Here is a 15422-nt window from a genome sequence, read left to right as displayed (position 1 = left end):
CCCTGGGTTCAATTCCTCAGTACTATATATACAGAAAAGGCTGGAAGTGGTGCTTTGGCTCAAGTGGTAGAGTGCTAGTATTGAGCAAAAGAAGCTCAGGGACAGTGCCAAGGCCCTGAGTTCAAGCCCCAGGACTAGCCAAGAAAAATATCACAGACTTTCCTGCCTGGGCTGGCTTTTAAACCACAGTCCTCAGATGTCAGCCTCTTGAGTACTAGGATTATAAGCATGAGCCACCAGGGCCCAGCTGAGATTGCCTATTATTAAGAGAGCTTATGGCTATGATCTTGTTCTTTTCTTAATTTTTTTTGGGTGGGGTCCGGTCATGGGGCCTGAACTCTGGGCCTGGACGCTGTCCCTCAGCTCTTCAGCTCAAGGATAGCGCTCTACCATATGAGCCACAGTGCCACTTCTGGCTTTTTTCTTTTTGCTTATGTAGTGCTGAGGAATCGAACCCAGGGCCTCAGGCATGCAAGGCAAGCATTCTACCACTGAGCCACCTTCCCAGCCCAATCTTGTTCTTTTCTGTGTATATTGGACTATGAGGATATAATAATTTGTCGATACTCAGTCAGAAAAATTGTAGTGTTGAACCATATTTCCAGACCCTTATAAGAAATATTTAGAAATGGTATATAAATGACAGGAACAAAACAGTGGGATGTAAAACGTAATTTAAACTAGAGGATTATACTGTGTAAAGAAGTCTTCCAAGGTAGTGGAGCAAATCTTAATGTGGATTGATTTTGACTTTCATGCAGTTTTTCTTTTAGTTTAATTTTGGTTTTTTGATGCCAGTAGTAGGGCTTCAACTTAGGGCCTGGCCACTGTCTCCCCTTTTTGCTCTTAACACTTGAGTCATAGCTCCACTTCTGGCTTTTTAGTAGTTAATTGGCAATAGAGTCTCATGGACTTCCCTACCTGGACTGGCTTCTAGTTACAATCTCAACCTCCTGAGTAAGTAGGGTTACAGACATGAGTCACCAGGACCCGGGTTTTTTGTTGTTTTTTTTAGTTTTGTGTTTTGGTCTTGTTGGGTTTTTTTTGGGAGTGGGGGGAGGTATTTAATTGGAGATAAGAGTCTCAGACTTTCCTGCCCAAGCTGGCTGATCCTCAAAATTTCACCCTTCTGAGTAGTTAGGATTACAGATTTGAACCACTGACACCAGTTAATGCATTAGTCTTTATGGCTTTTATGTAGTGAAACTGCAAAAAACAAGCATACCTATATATTTTATATCTTATATCTTGAAAACTATCAACAATTTTAGTCATAGATTTTTTTTAACTACCTAAGAATTAAACAATTTATAGCATTTCTCTCAGATTCAGTGGTCAAGAAGTACTTGAAGGACTTAAAGCCAAAACTATAGTTTTAACAGCTGTTCTGTAGTAATACTTGGCATTTATATGTATCTTTTTTTTTTTTTTTGGTTGGTCATAGGGCTTGAACTCTGGGCCTGGGCACTATTCCTCAGCTCTTCAGCTCAAGGCAAGCGCTCTACCACTTGAGCCACAGCACCACTTCCCTGTAGTAATACTAATATTAACCTGTGATCACAAAAAGATCATTGAATTGTGTCCTTGCCAAGTACCAGAAGCTAAAGCTATAATCCTATCTACTCAGAAAATCTGAGAATAGTGGTGCAGACAACTTTATAAGACTCTTATTTCCAATTAACCAGCAAAAATATAGATGCATGGCTCAAGTAGTAGAGCACCAGCAGTGAGCAAAAAAGCCAAGTTGAGAATGCCAGACCCTGAATTAAAGCCTCAGAATTAGCACAGGGAAGGAGGGGGGGGGGGGGGGGGAGGAAAACAAAGAAAAGAAAAATGTATTCTTGCCTGGCTCCATTTATTGTAAAGGTGATATATAGAGGGATTACAGTTACATAAGTCATGTAATGGCTTTTTTTTTTTTTTGCCAGTCCTGGCGCTTGAGCTCAGGGCCTGGGCACTGTCCCTGAGCTTCTTTTGCTCAAGGCTAGCACTCTACCAGTTAAGCCACAGCACCACTTCTCGCTTTTCCTGTTTATGTGGAATCAAACCCAGGGCTTCATGCATGCAAGGCAAGCATTCTATCACTGAGCCACCTTCCCAGCCAGGCTTTTTTTTAAAAAAACAAACAAACAAAGAATCAAAGGTATCTAGTATGTTAAGGAGCAGCCAGGCACCAGTGGCTCACACCTGATGACTCTAGCTACTCAGGAGACTGAGATATGACAATCTCAGTTCAAAGTCAGCAGGGCCGGAAACTCTGTGAGATTCTTAACCTCAAATGAACCACCAGAAAACCAGAAGTGGCACTGTGGCAGAGTGCTAGCCTTGAGCCAAAAGAGCTCAAGGACAATGCCCAGACCCTGAGTTAAAGCCCCACAACTGACCAAAACAAAAACAAAAAGGAGCAATAATTCAAAATTATAATGGAATATCAGTCTTTCAAATAGCAAATAAAACATAGCTCTCCTGCTCATTTTTATCACGCGTCAAGTAAGAGATAGTGTCCATGGCTCTGTTTTCCTCGCCAGATGATAATACTATTGAACTATATTAATATGTTCAACATTTTGTTTCAGAATTTGGACTTTTTAGAGACTGACAGTTCCTGTTCCTCTGAAGCACTTTCAAAGAAAGACCTCTCTGCTGAAGAATTATATCAGCGGCTTGAGAAACTCATCATTGAGGACAAAGCAAATGATGAGCAGATCTTTGACTGGGTGGAGGTACAGATGCCATGCCACCTTCCCTGCTTTCATTACAGAAAGGATTCTTGTGAGGTCCTCTCAGTTCTCACGTCCTTTAACGTCACGAAAGTTTGAAACTTAAGGAAACTGGCTTTTTTGCTTACCTATGCTCTGAAACTCAAGACTGTTTCTGTTTTTATAAGATTTCAGTTTTCCTCAGACACATGGTTCATGCTGCAATCCTAGCAATGTCAACCTGAAAAGCTGAGAGTGTGAGGATTGTGGCTCTAGGAGGCCAAGCATAGCAAAATTTGGGAAACTACCATCTTAGCCAGTAAAATGCTGAGCACCGTGTGGTACATACCTGTCATCCCAGCAAAAAGTATAATTAGGAAGATTGCTTGTCCAGACTAGCCCAAGCAGAAAGCAAGTGCAAGTGCAAAATAAAAAGGCTGAGGTATGGTTCAATTGGTAGAAATCCTGCCTACCAAGCACAAAGCCTGAGTTCAAACCACAATACTGACAAGAATAAATAAAATTTAGGGCTGGGAGTATGGCTTAGTGCTAGAGTGCTTGCCTTGCATGCATGAAACCCTGGTTTGGTTCCTCAGTAGCACATAAACAGAAAAAGCCAGAAGTGGTGCTGTGGCTCAAGTGGTAAAGTGCTAGCCTTGAGCAAAAGAAACTCAGGGACAGTACCCAAGCCCTGAGTGCAAGACTCTTATATCCAAATCAACACCAAAATGCAAGAAGTTGAGCTGTGGGTCAAGTAATAAGAGGGCTAGCCTTGAGCTAATAAGCTCAGGGACAGGAGCTGGTCCCTGAGCTCAGGCCCCAGGACCAGCACCAAAAATAGACAAAAAGAAAGGTTTTCTAGGTGCTTTTTTTCTTGCCACCCTTAGGGGAAAAAAAATTTCTTATCACCTGAATAGTTTGTTTGAGGCTGTGCTTAAGATAGCTTCTGAGGGCTGGGAATGTGGTTTAGTAGTAGAGTGCTTGCCTAGCGTGTATGGAGCTCTGGGTTCAATTCCTCAGTAACACATAAACAGAAAAAGCGGAAGTGGTGCTGTGGCTTAAGTGGTAGAGTGCTAGCCTTGAGCAAAAGAAACTCAGGGACGGTGCCCAGGCCCTGAGTAAAAGCCCCATGAATGGCCAAAAAAAAAAGATAGCCTCTAATTGACAGTAAATTAAGATAAAAGGTTTTGGCACACTTATAAATACATGATACTGAGAAAGTAGTTCAATATATATTACAGTTGTGTATAGTTGCTCCTAAGTGTTTAGACTTGGATAAATCACCTTACACAGATAATTATTTATTAAGAAATATTGTTTAAAAGTAGTTGTTCTCCTATCTGTCTAGTATACTATGCTGTGTAATCGAGTGAGCATGGAATAGCAGTACTAAGGTTCTTAAACTCCCAGTTCCCCTTCTTACATTTCTACATAGTACTAGCAATAGCCAGACTGTTTTTGAATGATCATTTAATTTTTGCCAAAATCCGCAAAAATGTAACTGCTCTTAGTGCCAGGTATGCCTGAATTGAAGGGCCTGGTTTCTCTGATGGGTACATTTACCTGTTCCTTCTTCCCTCCCTACCCCCCAACTTCAGGCTAATCTAGATGAAAGCCAGATGAGTTCCCCCACCTTCCTTAGAGCTTTAATGACAGCTGTTTGTAAAGCTGCTATTATTGGTAAGTGCATTTCTAAAAGCAGATTTTAACATCTGAAATGTTTATTATGTCAACTATTCTTATTATATGGTCTGTTTTATATTGTCTTCAAATCTTGCCCTAGATCAGCTGCTGGGCAAATGGGTGGCATTTCCATGTATACTTCCTGGCCGGCTCAAGCATAGGGACCAATAGTTGCTCTGCCTGCAAAGACCAATTTGAGAAATTTGTACAATATATCGTGTCCTTGAATTCAGTGGAGTTGTGTATTCCTTGGGCTTTTTATTACTATCTTACCTGTAGCTTTTTCCATTTTATATACGTTGTTCAAGGTCATTTCCTGCATTCAGGAACTATCATGAATGAGTGCATTCAATGGAGAGCTATTCTTTCAGCTTTCTAAAAATCTTTTTGTTGTTGTTGCTAACTAGACATAAGAGTCTCATGTACTTTCCTGGCCGGCTGGCCTGAAACCACAATCCTCAGATCTTAGCCTCCTAAGTGTAGGTAGGATTATGGGCATGAGCTGCCAGTACCTTGGTTTAATAAACTATTTTAATGTTTACTCTTAAATACTCTGAATCCTTTATTTCTCTATGAAATTTTTGATTGACAAATCTTAAATTGTATTCATTTATGGGATATGATGTTTTGATACATGTCAGCAATGTGGAAAGATTACATCAAAACATCTGCTATCTTTTTTATGGTGAGGATTCTGATTAACATTGCTCTTGTAGGCTGATATGGAATTATCTCTAAAGGCAAATAATTGGGTGTACTATTTTTGAAGGAAGCCATCACTAAAAATGTTTTGTATTATTTTTGAAAGAATATCCCATTAAAATTTACAGAGCACTTGGATTTCAAAATCATTGCTAACCCCTTATCTCCTCTCCCCTTAACAGTCTCACAGCTCCTATGTACTTAGAAAACTACAAATGATTCTCTTTGTTAATTCCTTAAATGTAATGTCTAGTTCTTCTATCACCTCTAGCCGACTGTTCTACCTTTAAAGTGGATACTGCTGTTATCAAGCAGAGAGTGCCGATCTTACTCAAGTACCTGGACTCAGATACAGAGAAGGAACTACAAGCACTTTATGCACTACAAGCATCAATAGTAAAACTTGATCAACCTGCCAGTAAGTTTACTTGGGAATGACACTTACCCAGGCCAAGACCTCAGCAAGTATGTGGGGTTTGAAGATGGATAATGGGAAAATCACTTGTAATAGCAACTCAGATAATCAACAACTTTTTAAAGTTCTGAATCTTTTACATACTTGTATAAGGAAATGCTAATAAATAAATAGTCTAGAGCCAAGTGCAAGTAGATCGCACCTGTAATCTTAAAGTATTCTGGAATCTGAGATCTGAGGATCATGGTTCGAAGCCAGTGCAGGCAGGAACATCTATAAAATTCTTAGCTCCACTAAACTATCAGAAAAAGCCAAAAGTGGAACTTTGGCTCAAATGGTAACGCTCTATCCTTGAGCAAAAAGAAGCTCAGGGGGCTGGGAAGGTGGCTCAGTGGTGGAGCACTTGCCTTGCATGCCTGAGGCCCTGGGTTCGATTCCTCAGCACCACATAAGCAAAAAGAAAAAAAGCTGGAAGTGGTTCTGTGGCTCAAGTGGTAGAGCGCTAGCCTTGAGCTGAAGAGCTGAGGGACAGCTCCCAAGCCCAGAGTTCAGGCCCCACGACCGGACCCAAAAAAAAAAAAGAAGCTCAGGGTCAGCATACAGGCCCTGAGTTCAAGCCCCAGGACCTATACACACACACAAGCACATACACACACAAAAGAAAATGGGCCTAAAGATAGAATCCTTATTCCAAGGCAAGTATGTTCAAGCTTCTTATAATGATGGGAATGTATCTATACCATTTAATATAGTAACCATGAGCCACATGTGGCAATCCTGCAGTATGGGCCTGTTGTGACTGAGGAACTGGTTTTTCTCATTTAATTTAAATTTATATAGCCCTAGGTGGCTGTGGTTACCATATTAGACAGTACAGGTCTAAGAGATGAGAATGGCTGATGATCACCAAGGACCATAGTCTTCAGAATCCTCAAGCACCCAGCAAAGACTTTAACAATGATCATGGTATAATTACCAAGGCATTTAAAAATAAGGTTTAATTAAGAATTACTCATTTTTACTAACGAGACATACAAGGTTATCTGTACCACCTAAGTTATTAGGGAAACTGGTTGATGAATTTTATTGAATCTTGACGATTCTGTTGACATCTGTGAAAGTGAATGGTGCATGATTACTTTAGAGATAGCCCTGAGAGCACTTAACTTTTCAAACAAGTTATCTTAAGTGTTTGGATGAAAATAGTGCTATGTACTTAACATGTTTCCCATAATTAACATCTTCAGGAATTTCTGGAGCTTTCACTGCTGTCAGAATTGTGGTCCCTGGCTGTTTGCACTTCCTCTAGATCAGCCTTGGTTTTAAGAATGAAAAGTAATTTATTTCAGTGTTAGCTTGACAAACATAATTAAAAAGATTATTCTAAGTATGTTTTTTGTGGGGCATGAACTCTGGACCTGGGCGCTGTCCCTCAGCTCTTCAGCTCAAGGCTAACACTCTACCACTTGAGCCACAGCGCCACTTCTGGCTTTTTTCTTTTTGCTTATGTGGTGCTGAGGAATCGAACCCAGGGCCTTGAGCATGCAAGGCAAGCACTCTACCACTGAGCCACCTTCTCAGCCCTCTAAGTATGTTTTTGTGATTCACTCTAGATCTAGTATTTATTGGCATTTTTTGTTTATTCCTTTGCTTCCCTTTACTGTTAGGAACAAACAGAGGGGTTAGAGGTATGACTCAATTGGTAGAGTGCAAGCCAGTGAGTGAAAGTGTCAAGTACAGAGTTTGAGTCCCAATCTTGGACAAAAAGAAAAGAAAAAAAAAAAAAAACCAACAGAGTGCTGACTCATAAATGAATCTTATAGTCATTAAGCCCATCATGAAGTTTTATTTTTCTTTTTGTAGTTCAGGACATGGAACTAGAACTTGTTAAAACTAGGCCAACTATCTATTACTGATACACATCCCCAGTCCCAAGGAATTTTTTTTTTCTTAAGAAAATACAACTATTTTGACCCATGACTATAGTCATGGGTCAAAACAGCCCAGGCAGAAAAGTCCATGAGACTTTTTTTGGTGGGGAGGGCGGGCTGGTGATGGTTAGTCTTGAGGTTTGAACTCGGAGCTTGGGAGCTGTCCCTGCTGTTTCCTACTTAAGGATAGTGCTCTACCACTTAGAGCCACAGCTCCACTTCTGGATTCTAATGGTTAATTGAAGACAAGAGTCTCACAGACTTTCCTACCCAGGCTGGTGTTGAACCATGAACCACCAGCGCCCAGCCATGAGACTGTTTTCTCCCGTTAACTACTACAAAACTGGAAGTGGTGCTTTGCTGTGGCTCAAGTGGTATAGTGCCAGCCTTGAAAAAAAAAGCAAAGCAAGAAAACAAGGTCCTGAGTTCAAGCCTCAGTACCAGCATATACACACACAGAAAGTGTAATGATCGCCATAGGAACTTAATACTACTACCACTTTTCTCCTTTTTTGAGCAGTAAGCTTCCACTGTGAGAGCAGAGCGGGCAGATTGTTTCTGATAGTTGAAACATTTAAAACCAAATAACATTATTTTCCAGATGGAATACCTTTTGCCCATGATTTTCTCTTTTATTTATTTATTTATTTTGTCAGTCATAGGGCTTGAACTCTGGGCTTGGGTGCTGTCCCTCAGCTCTTCAGCTCAAGGCGAGCGCTCTACCACTTGAGCTACAACGCCACTTCCGGTTTTCTGGTGGTTTATTGGAGATGAAAGTTTCCTACCTGGCTGGCTTTGAACCATGATCCTAAGATCTCACCCTCCTGAGTAGCTAGGATTACAGGCGTGAGCCACCGGTGCCCAGCTCTTGCCCATGTTTTACATATGAGGGGTTTTCTTCTTTTTTTTTTTTTTTTTTGGTTATGGGGCTTGAACCCTGGGCCTTGGCGCTGTCCCTCAGCTCTTCAGCTCAAGGCTAGCACTCTACTACTTGAGCCACAGCACCACTTCTGGTTTTCTAGTGGTTTATTGGAGATCGGAGTCTCACAGACTTTCCTGTCTCAGCTGGCTTTGAATGATGGTGATCCTCAGATCTCAGCCTCCTGAGTAGCTAGGATTACAGGCGGGAGCCACCGGCGCCTGGCTTGGTGGCATTTTTTTTTTTTTTTTATCAGTCGTGGGGCTTGAACTCTGGGCCTAGGCGCTGTTCCTCAGCTCTTCACCTCAAGATGAGCGCACGACCACTTGAGCTACAGCACCACTTGCAGTTTTCTGGTGGTTTATTGGAGATAGGAATCTCAGGGTCTTTCCTGCCTGAGCTGGCTTTGAACCACGATCCTCAGATCTCAGCCTCCTGAGGAGCTAGGATTACAGGCGTGACCTCGTGCTGGGAAGGTGGCTCAGTGATAGAGTGCTTGCCTTGCATGCAGGAGGTCCTGGGTTTGATTCCTCAGCACTGCATAAGCAGAAAAAGCCAGAAGTGGCACTGTGGCTCAAGTGGTAGAGTGCTAGCCTTGAGCTGAAGAGCTCAGGGACAGCACCCAGGCCCAGAGTTCAGGCCCTATGACTGGCAAAAAAAACACAACCTGCTATTCAGTACACTCTGTATGGAGAAGGACCTATGTAACTTGTGGGCATGGGAGAGAAAAACTTGGAGAAAGGCAAGAAAGGGTTGACATTGTCCTGAAAAAGAAATGTACTCGATACCTGACTTACGAAATGGTAATCCCTTGTATAACACCTTAATAATAACCATAACATTATGTTAATAAATAAATGAGAACAAACCCAGGGGAAAATTAATAAAATTGAAAAGTAAAAATAATAAAATTTTATTTTAAAAACACAGTACTAGAAGAGTTATTCTTACTTAATTTCTAAAGTGTTTAGTTGAGAATTATATGAAACAGCTTTGCCAATAAAGAAGATAGTTCAAACTAAATAAAATAATGGGAATAGAGCTGGGAATGTGGCTTAGCGGTAGAGTGCTTGCCTAGCATGCATGAAGCCCTGGGTTTGATTTTCTCAGTATCACATAAACAGAAAAAGCCGGAAGTGGCATTGTGGCTCAAGTGGTAGAGCACTAACTTTGAGCAAAAGAAGATCAGGGACAGTCCCTAGGCCCTGAATTCAAGCTCCAGGACTGGCAAAAATAATAATTAATAAAAATAAAATAAAATATTGGGAATAAAAAAGTAATGTAGACTTTAAATGGTCTTCATTTTAAATATATACGATGAATTATTGATACCCTTCTCTAGGGGAACAGTGTACACTTACTTCACTCTGCTTTTCCTCGCAGTCATTCCCTTAAACCCATAGCTGTTTTTACTCCCTTGCAGATTTGCTACGGATGTTTTTTGATTGCCTGTATGACGAGGAGGTCATCTCAGAGGATGCCTTCTACAAATGGGAGAGCAGCAAGGACCCTGCAGAGCAAAATGGGAAGGGCGTAGCCCTCAAATCTGTCACGGCATTTTTCACATGGCTGCGGGAAGCAGAAGAGGAGTCTGAGGATAACTAAAACTTCAAATACACAAAACGAAAAAAAAAAAAAACAATTTAAGTATTTTTTTAAAAAGTTTCACGTCTTCGCCAATCACAGTGCAGCAAGGCCAATTCTCGCAGGAACCCCACGTATGCACGAGTGGGAGAGGGGAAAGAGAAAGGTGATCATGGAGGAAAAAGGTACTGGAAACACGTAACTTCAAACCCGAGGGCGGGAGCGAAAACCAAAATACATGTACTATTTATAGAAAATATTTTCTGTTTTAATCTTTTCTTTTTAATTGAAAGACTCATACTTAAAAAAAACATTTAGCAAAAAAAAAAAAAACAAAAAACAAAAAAAAAAGAAAAAAAAGTTGAGAACTTTTAATTTATTTTAAGGACTGCAAATGCCCGTGTGTAATTTTTTATTTGCAGTTTCTGTAAACAACTTGTATAATAGAGAAGCAGAGAAATAAATTGCCCTCCCCTTCAGATGCACCTCACGTTTGTTTTAAGGCATAGTAGTTAATCCAGATTTAAGAAGGTTTCGGGTGAACAAGGTAAGAAAGATCTTTTTTGTTGTTTTTTTGTTTGTTTTTTTTTTCTGGCATCAAATCTTTCTTGCCTGCCTTTCAGCTTGCTTCAGAAAATTAAATCACAATAGTAAAACATACATAACTTTGGAACAGAAGGAAATGCTGTGGACCAGAAAACTCCAAGAATTGTTTAAAAAAAAAAAAAGTGCTACCCCAGAAAAAGTACTCTTAATACTTTTGAACTCTTTAGAACAACTTTAAGGCTTGTAAATAATAGAACAAATATTTAAAAAAAAAAAAAAAGGAAGAAAGAAATTGACTCAGTACTATTTCTTTTCACTTTCAAAATATAAAGAACAAAATAAAGGCAAACATTGCAAGTTTAAAAGGAAGTAGAGCGACTTCTCCTTTGGCAGCTTCTGCACGAACCCCGTCTCTGAAGACGCTGGCTGGTCACTGTCCACCTCTCACCTGGAAGGGGAGAGGGGGCCGTGCGTGTTCGCGAGTGGGAACATGTGGGCTACCTTGTGGGTACTTTGTGCTTAGGTAGGAATGACCCTCTGAGAGTCTGAAAAACAAATAGGAATGTATTTATTCAAGGTGCAAGCAAATCTTAACAGCCATTTTTTTTAATAACTTAAGTATTTAGTTGTGTATATCAGAGTTTAGGACACCAGTTCACCTTAAGACTGCCACAGCTTTTGAAATATTCCATCCGTTGACTGCTATACTTAAGAAATCCAAAGATGTCTTCCAAATAATTTTTTTTAAGCTAAATTATGCTTGTTAGTTGAGATGTGGTTTAAAAGTCCTACCAGGACTTGGCTCTTCATATGTGCTCAAGTGCTGTGCATTCTACAGATGGGTCTCTATATCTATTCTTTCTGGTCTTCTGCCCACAAAATGGGTTTATGAACAAAAGCAAAACTTGCTTCCAAATTAAATTCTTTTGTGTTTTGCATTTGGATAACCAAAGGTTTTTCCTGGCATCTCTCTTTAAAGAAATATACACAGACTTGGGCACCAAGGCTCAGGTCTGTAATCTCAGCTCCTCCTGAGGCAGGGCCAAGGAAGATCTAGAGTAAAGGGCCAGCTTGAGCAAAAAGTAATAGGAAACCTCGTCTCAGAAATAAAACAAAAGCAGAAGGGCTGGGGTGGAAGCTCAAAGGGAAGAGCTCTTGTTTAACGCGTGTGAGACCTTGGGCTCAGTCTCTAATACCTTCCCAAACAGAAAAGAGGCTCATGCCTGTAATGAGACCTGGAAGATAGTTCAAAGCTAGCTTGGGCAGAAAAGTCCAAGAGACTGTTTGCAATGCTGGGCTGAAAACGCAGCTCAAATGGTAGGATGCCAACCATGAGTAAACAAGCCAAGCAAGACTGTGAGGCCCAGAATTCAAGTCACCATACATACACACAAGCATGCATGCACATGCACACACATTACCTATGAGCGAATTTAGATCATTGAGCCCTACTATAGGGCATGATTATTGTTACCTCTTCACTGTCTGAAAAGCAGGATCTGCTGGGCTTTGTTTTAAAACAACACTCTCAACTTAGGATCTTATTTTATGCTTTCATTCAAGTGTTCTTTTTTAAAGTAAGGAGGGATCCAGCTTTTCAGTGTTCAGTTTTCACCACTCCATTGCATTGGTCCTGCATTACCTATTTTTGTCGCTACAGTTTGAACTTAGGGCATAAGTCATTAGGTGGTGGTCTGCTGTTTGAGACGAAACTACCAGCCCTTTTTGCTTTAATTATTTTTCAGGTAGTGTTCTCTTTCTGCCCAGGTCTGGCCTCAAAATGTGATTCTCCTATCTACTGCTTCCTACCTAGCGGGGACAAATTTCATGCATCAATACACTCAGGTTATTGTTTGAGATGGGAGTCCTAAAATTTTGCCCTGGCTGGCCTCTAATCTCACTCACTTCTCCTGATGTTTACCTCCTAAGTAGCTGGGAGTGCAGCTCTTGAGCGAGCATTCTGGGCCAAATTTCCATTTCTTATTGAAACAGTTCTGCGCCATAAAATTAACCCATTTTAGTGTGTTGACAGTTACATGACCATCCCACTTATCCAGTTATACAGATCCTTTTCATCCCCCAAATGAGACCACATCATCCTTTTCCTATTCTCCTCAGCCCTGAGGAACTATGTCATCTGCTTTTGTTTCTAAGATTTGCTTGTTTTGGACATTACATGTAAATGCAGTCATACATTGATTTGTTTTGTCCTCTAGTCTCTTAGCAATTTTTGAAACTGTTATAAAGGTAATGTACAGAGGGTTTACTGGTATATAAGTCAGGGACAGAGTACATGTCTTTTTGGACAATTTCACTCCTTTGTACTCTCCCAATTTTTCCCTTCCATTCCCACCTACAAAATTGTATAGTTCATTTTCAACATAGAGTCTAATAAGTACCACTGCTGTATTTATTACCCTTTGTCCCTCATTTTATTTTTTGTAATACTGGGATTGGAATCAGGACCTTGCACATGCTAGCTAAGGGTTGCACCACTGAGCTGTGCCTGCAGCCATTGGTTTTTAAGAAGGGACTTGCTTTGTAGCCCAGAGACACACTGAACTCTCAATCCTGTTGCCACAGCCTTCCTTGATGCTGAGATTACAGGAATACACCACCATGCCTGGATGCTTTTATTCTTTTAAGTGTCTTTTGACATAACCTGGCAATATGTTTATGACTATCAGCTAGTCCTGAGCAAGTTCCTGAGAATCCTTTTTGTCACTCTGTGGACTTGTCCATGTCCTGGGAAGCCTGCCATCCTAACACCAGCTGTGAGGATCTGGTCATCATCATTGCTCATTTCTTACTAATTAGTTACAGTGTCCCCTAGAAAAATCCTGTCCTTGAGGCTGCTTATTTCATGAGGTAAACTACTCAGTAGGAATAAACACTTCCTTGAGATGAACCTACCACAGACTAGTCCCAATTCCCATAGTTTTCTATATGTTTATTTTGTACTTTGAATTCCATATGACATTATTTGGTTGCCCAAATTGTTCCAACTCTAGTTGTTGGGGACCCTTTGAAATAGGCTCATATGTCCTGATTACACACACACACACATCCACCCCACCCCACCCACACACACATACATCCTTGTTTTTTGTTTTGGTGCCAATCCTGGGGCTCGAACTCAGGGCCTAAGTCCCTTAGCTTTTTTTTGCTCAAGGCTACCACTCTACCACTTGACCTACAGCTCCACTTCTGGCATTGTGGTGGTTAATTGAAGATAAGAGTTTTATGGCCAGGTGCCAATGGCTCACACCTGTAATCCTAGCTACTCAGGAGGCTGAGATCTGAGGATCATGGTTCAAAGCCAGCTGGGGCAGGAAACTCTATGAGACTCTTATCTAGAAAACTGGAAGTGGCACTGTGGCTCAAGTGGTAGAGCACTAGTCTTGAGCTGAAGAGCTGAGGGATAGAACCCAAGCTCAGAGTTAAGCCCCATGACAGAAAAAAAAAAAAAAAGTTTTACAGACTCTCCTTTCCTGGCTGGCTTGGAGCCACAATCCTAAAATATCAGGATTACAGGCATGAGCCACCAGCACCCAGCCATCCTTGTATTGTGTTGTTGTTTTTTTAAAACACAATACCACGGGCCTATCTCATATCCACTTGCCATGCCCTGGAATCAGATACTTTTACAAAAAGCTATTTACCTTTGTTGTTTTAGGGTATAGAGGAGAAAGTAGTATTTAGAAAACAAGTTTTACTTATTGGCTCAGCTGGTTGCTATTGGGCTATCTCATCATCTTGGTCTGTAGACATTTTACTCTCAATGACAGTGATACCCCGGTGAGTAAATCACCTTCATAAGGATCACAGAAAACACTGAGTTTAGGAAACTTTTAAGAAGCATTTGGTGGGTTGGGGATGTAGCTCAGTGATGGCTCGTGAATTCCTGGTGCCTATCCCCAGCGCCAAAAAGGGAAGGGAAGGAAATGAAGGAAGGACGGACTTGGGAAATTGTGGGTTTTACAAAGCAAGCATATAAAAGGTACTGTGGTACCCAAAAGACTCAAGCCTGTGGATTTCTAGTCATACTTTTTTTAAAAATCTTATATAAGAAGAAAATTAAAAGCAAAGTCTACTTTAATATACCATACAGCCTTGCCTTGGTAGCCAAGCCCAGTGGTGAAAACCTGTGTGCTTGTAAGAAGGGGTCGAGGGAGGGAGAGGAGGAGGAGGTATAACTTGGATGACTACCTCAGTTAAATAATAGTAATGGAAAATATGAACTGCTATAACTTAATGGACAATAAAGGCTTTACATCTAAAACCTGAATGCAGGAGCCAGTGGCTCACGCCTGTAATCCTAACTACTGAGGAGGCTGAGATCTGGGGATTGTGGTTCAAAGTCAGTTCAAGCATGAAAATCCCTAGGATTTTTCAATTAACCATCAAAAATTTGGAAGTGGAGTTGTGGCTCAAGTGGTAGAGTGCTAGCCTTGAGCAAAAAATCTCAGGGACAGTGTTTAGGCCTTGAGTTCAAGCTCCAGGACTGTTACAAAAAAAAAAAAATGCAGCTGAAGTTCATATTGGTGGTAAAGAAACATGAGAGCTTTAAAATGAGTGAGGCCAACAGAGGAACTAACTGGGGAGAAAAGTGACCTGACTCTGAGTATCAAGATTGGAACTAGAAGAAGTTCAGCACATACGGGAAGGAAGTCTGGACCAGAATTGGGCTCTGTGATGGGTGATGAAGAAACGGCAGAATAGGCTGCACCCTGTTGCACCCATGTGCTTACACATGTGCAGGCATCACAAAATTAAAGCATGTCCTGTGACCGACCATCATGGATTGCTCATGCTTTCCTTTAATGACATTTTATAACATTACCCCTTCTCCAATGTCCCATATCTACAATGAAAAGGTACCGTACGATTTAGTACCTTACTGATTTAGAAACTGAAAGTCCTGTTGGATCCTCCCACTTCAG

At 40.9% G+C, this 15422-nt stretch overlaps 1 protein-coding gene across 9 annotated transcripts in view; it reads left to right on the top strand.

The window, feature by feature from the left end:
• Positions 1–10646, top strand: part of Eif4g3 (eukaryotic translation initiation factor 4 gamma 3) — a 239339-nt gene extending 228693 nt beyond the window's left edge. For all 9 annotated transcript variants that reach the window (XM_042688417.1, XM_042688416.1, XM_042688413.1 and 6 more), the window contains 4 exons: positions 2577–2723; positions 4298–4379; positions 5356–5502; positions 9773–10646. In XM_042688417.1, the coding sequence (XP_042544351.1) occupies positions 2577–2723; positions 4298–4379; positions 5356–5502; positions 9773–9954 (558 nt within the window). In that variant the 3' untranslated portion in view covers positions 9955–10646. The remainder of the gene's footprint in view (positions 1–2576; positions 2724–4297; positions 4380–5355; positions 5503–9772) is intronic.
• Positions 10647–15422: the final 4776 nt, after the last annotated feature.

Source organism: Dipodomys spectabilis, unplaced genomic scaffold (assembly GCF_019054845.1).
Source record: "Dipodomys spectabilis isolate Male_0828 unplaced genomic scaffold, ASM1905484v1 ptg000118l, whole genome shotgun sequence".
NCBI lineage: Eukaryota > Metazoa > Chordata > Mammalia > Rodentia > Heteromyidae > Dipodomys > Dipodomys spectabilis.
The sequence above is the reverse complement of the archived record's forward strand: the minus strand, read 5'-3'. Positions and strand labels throughout refer to the sequence as shown.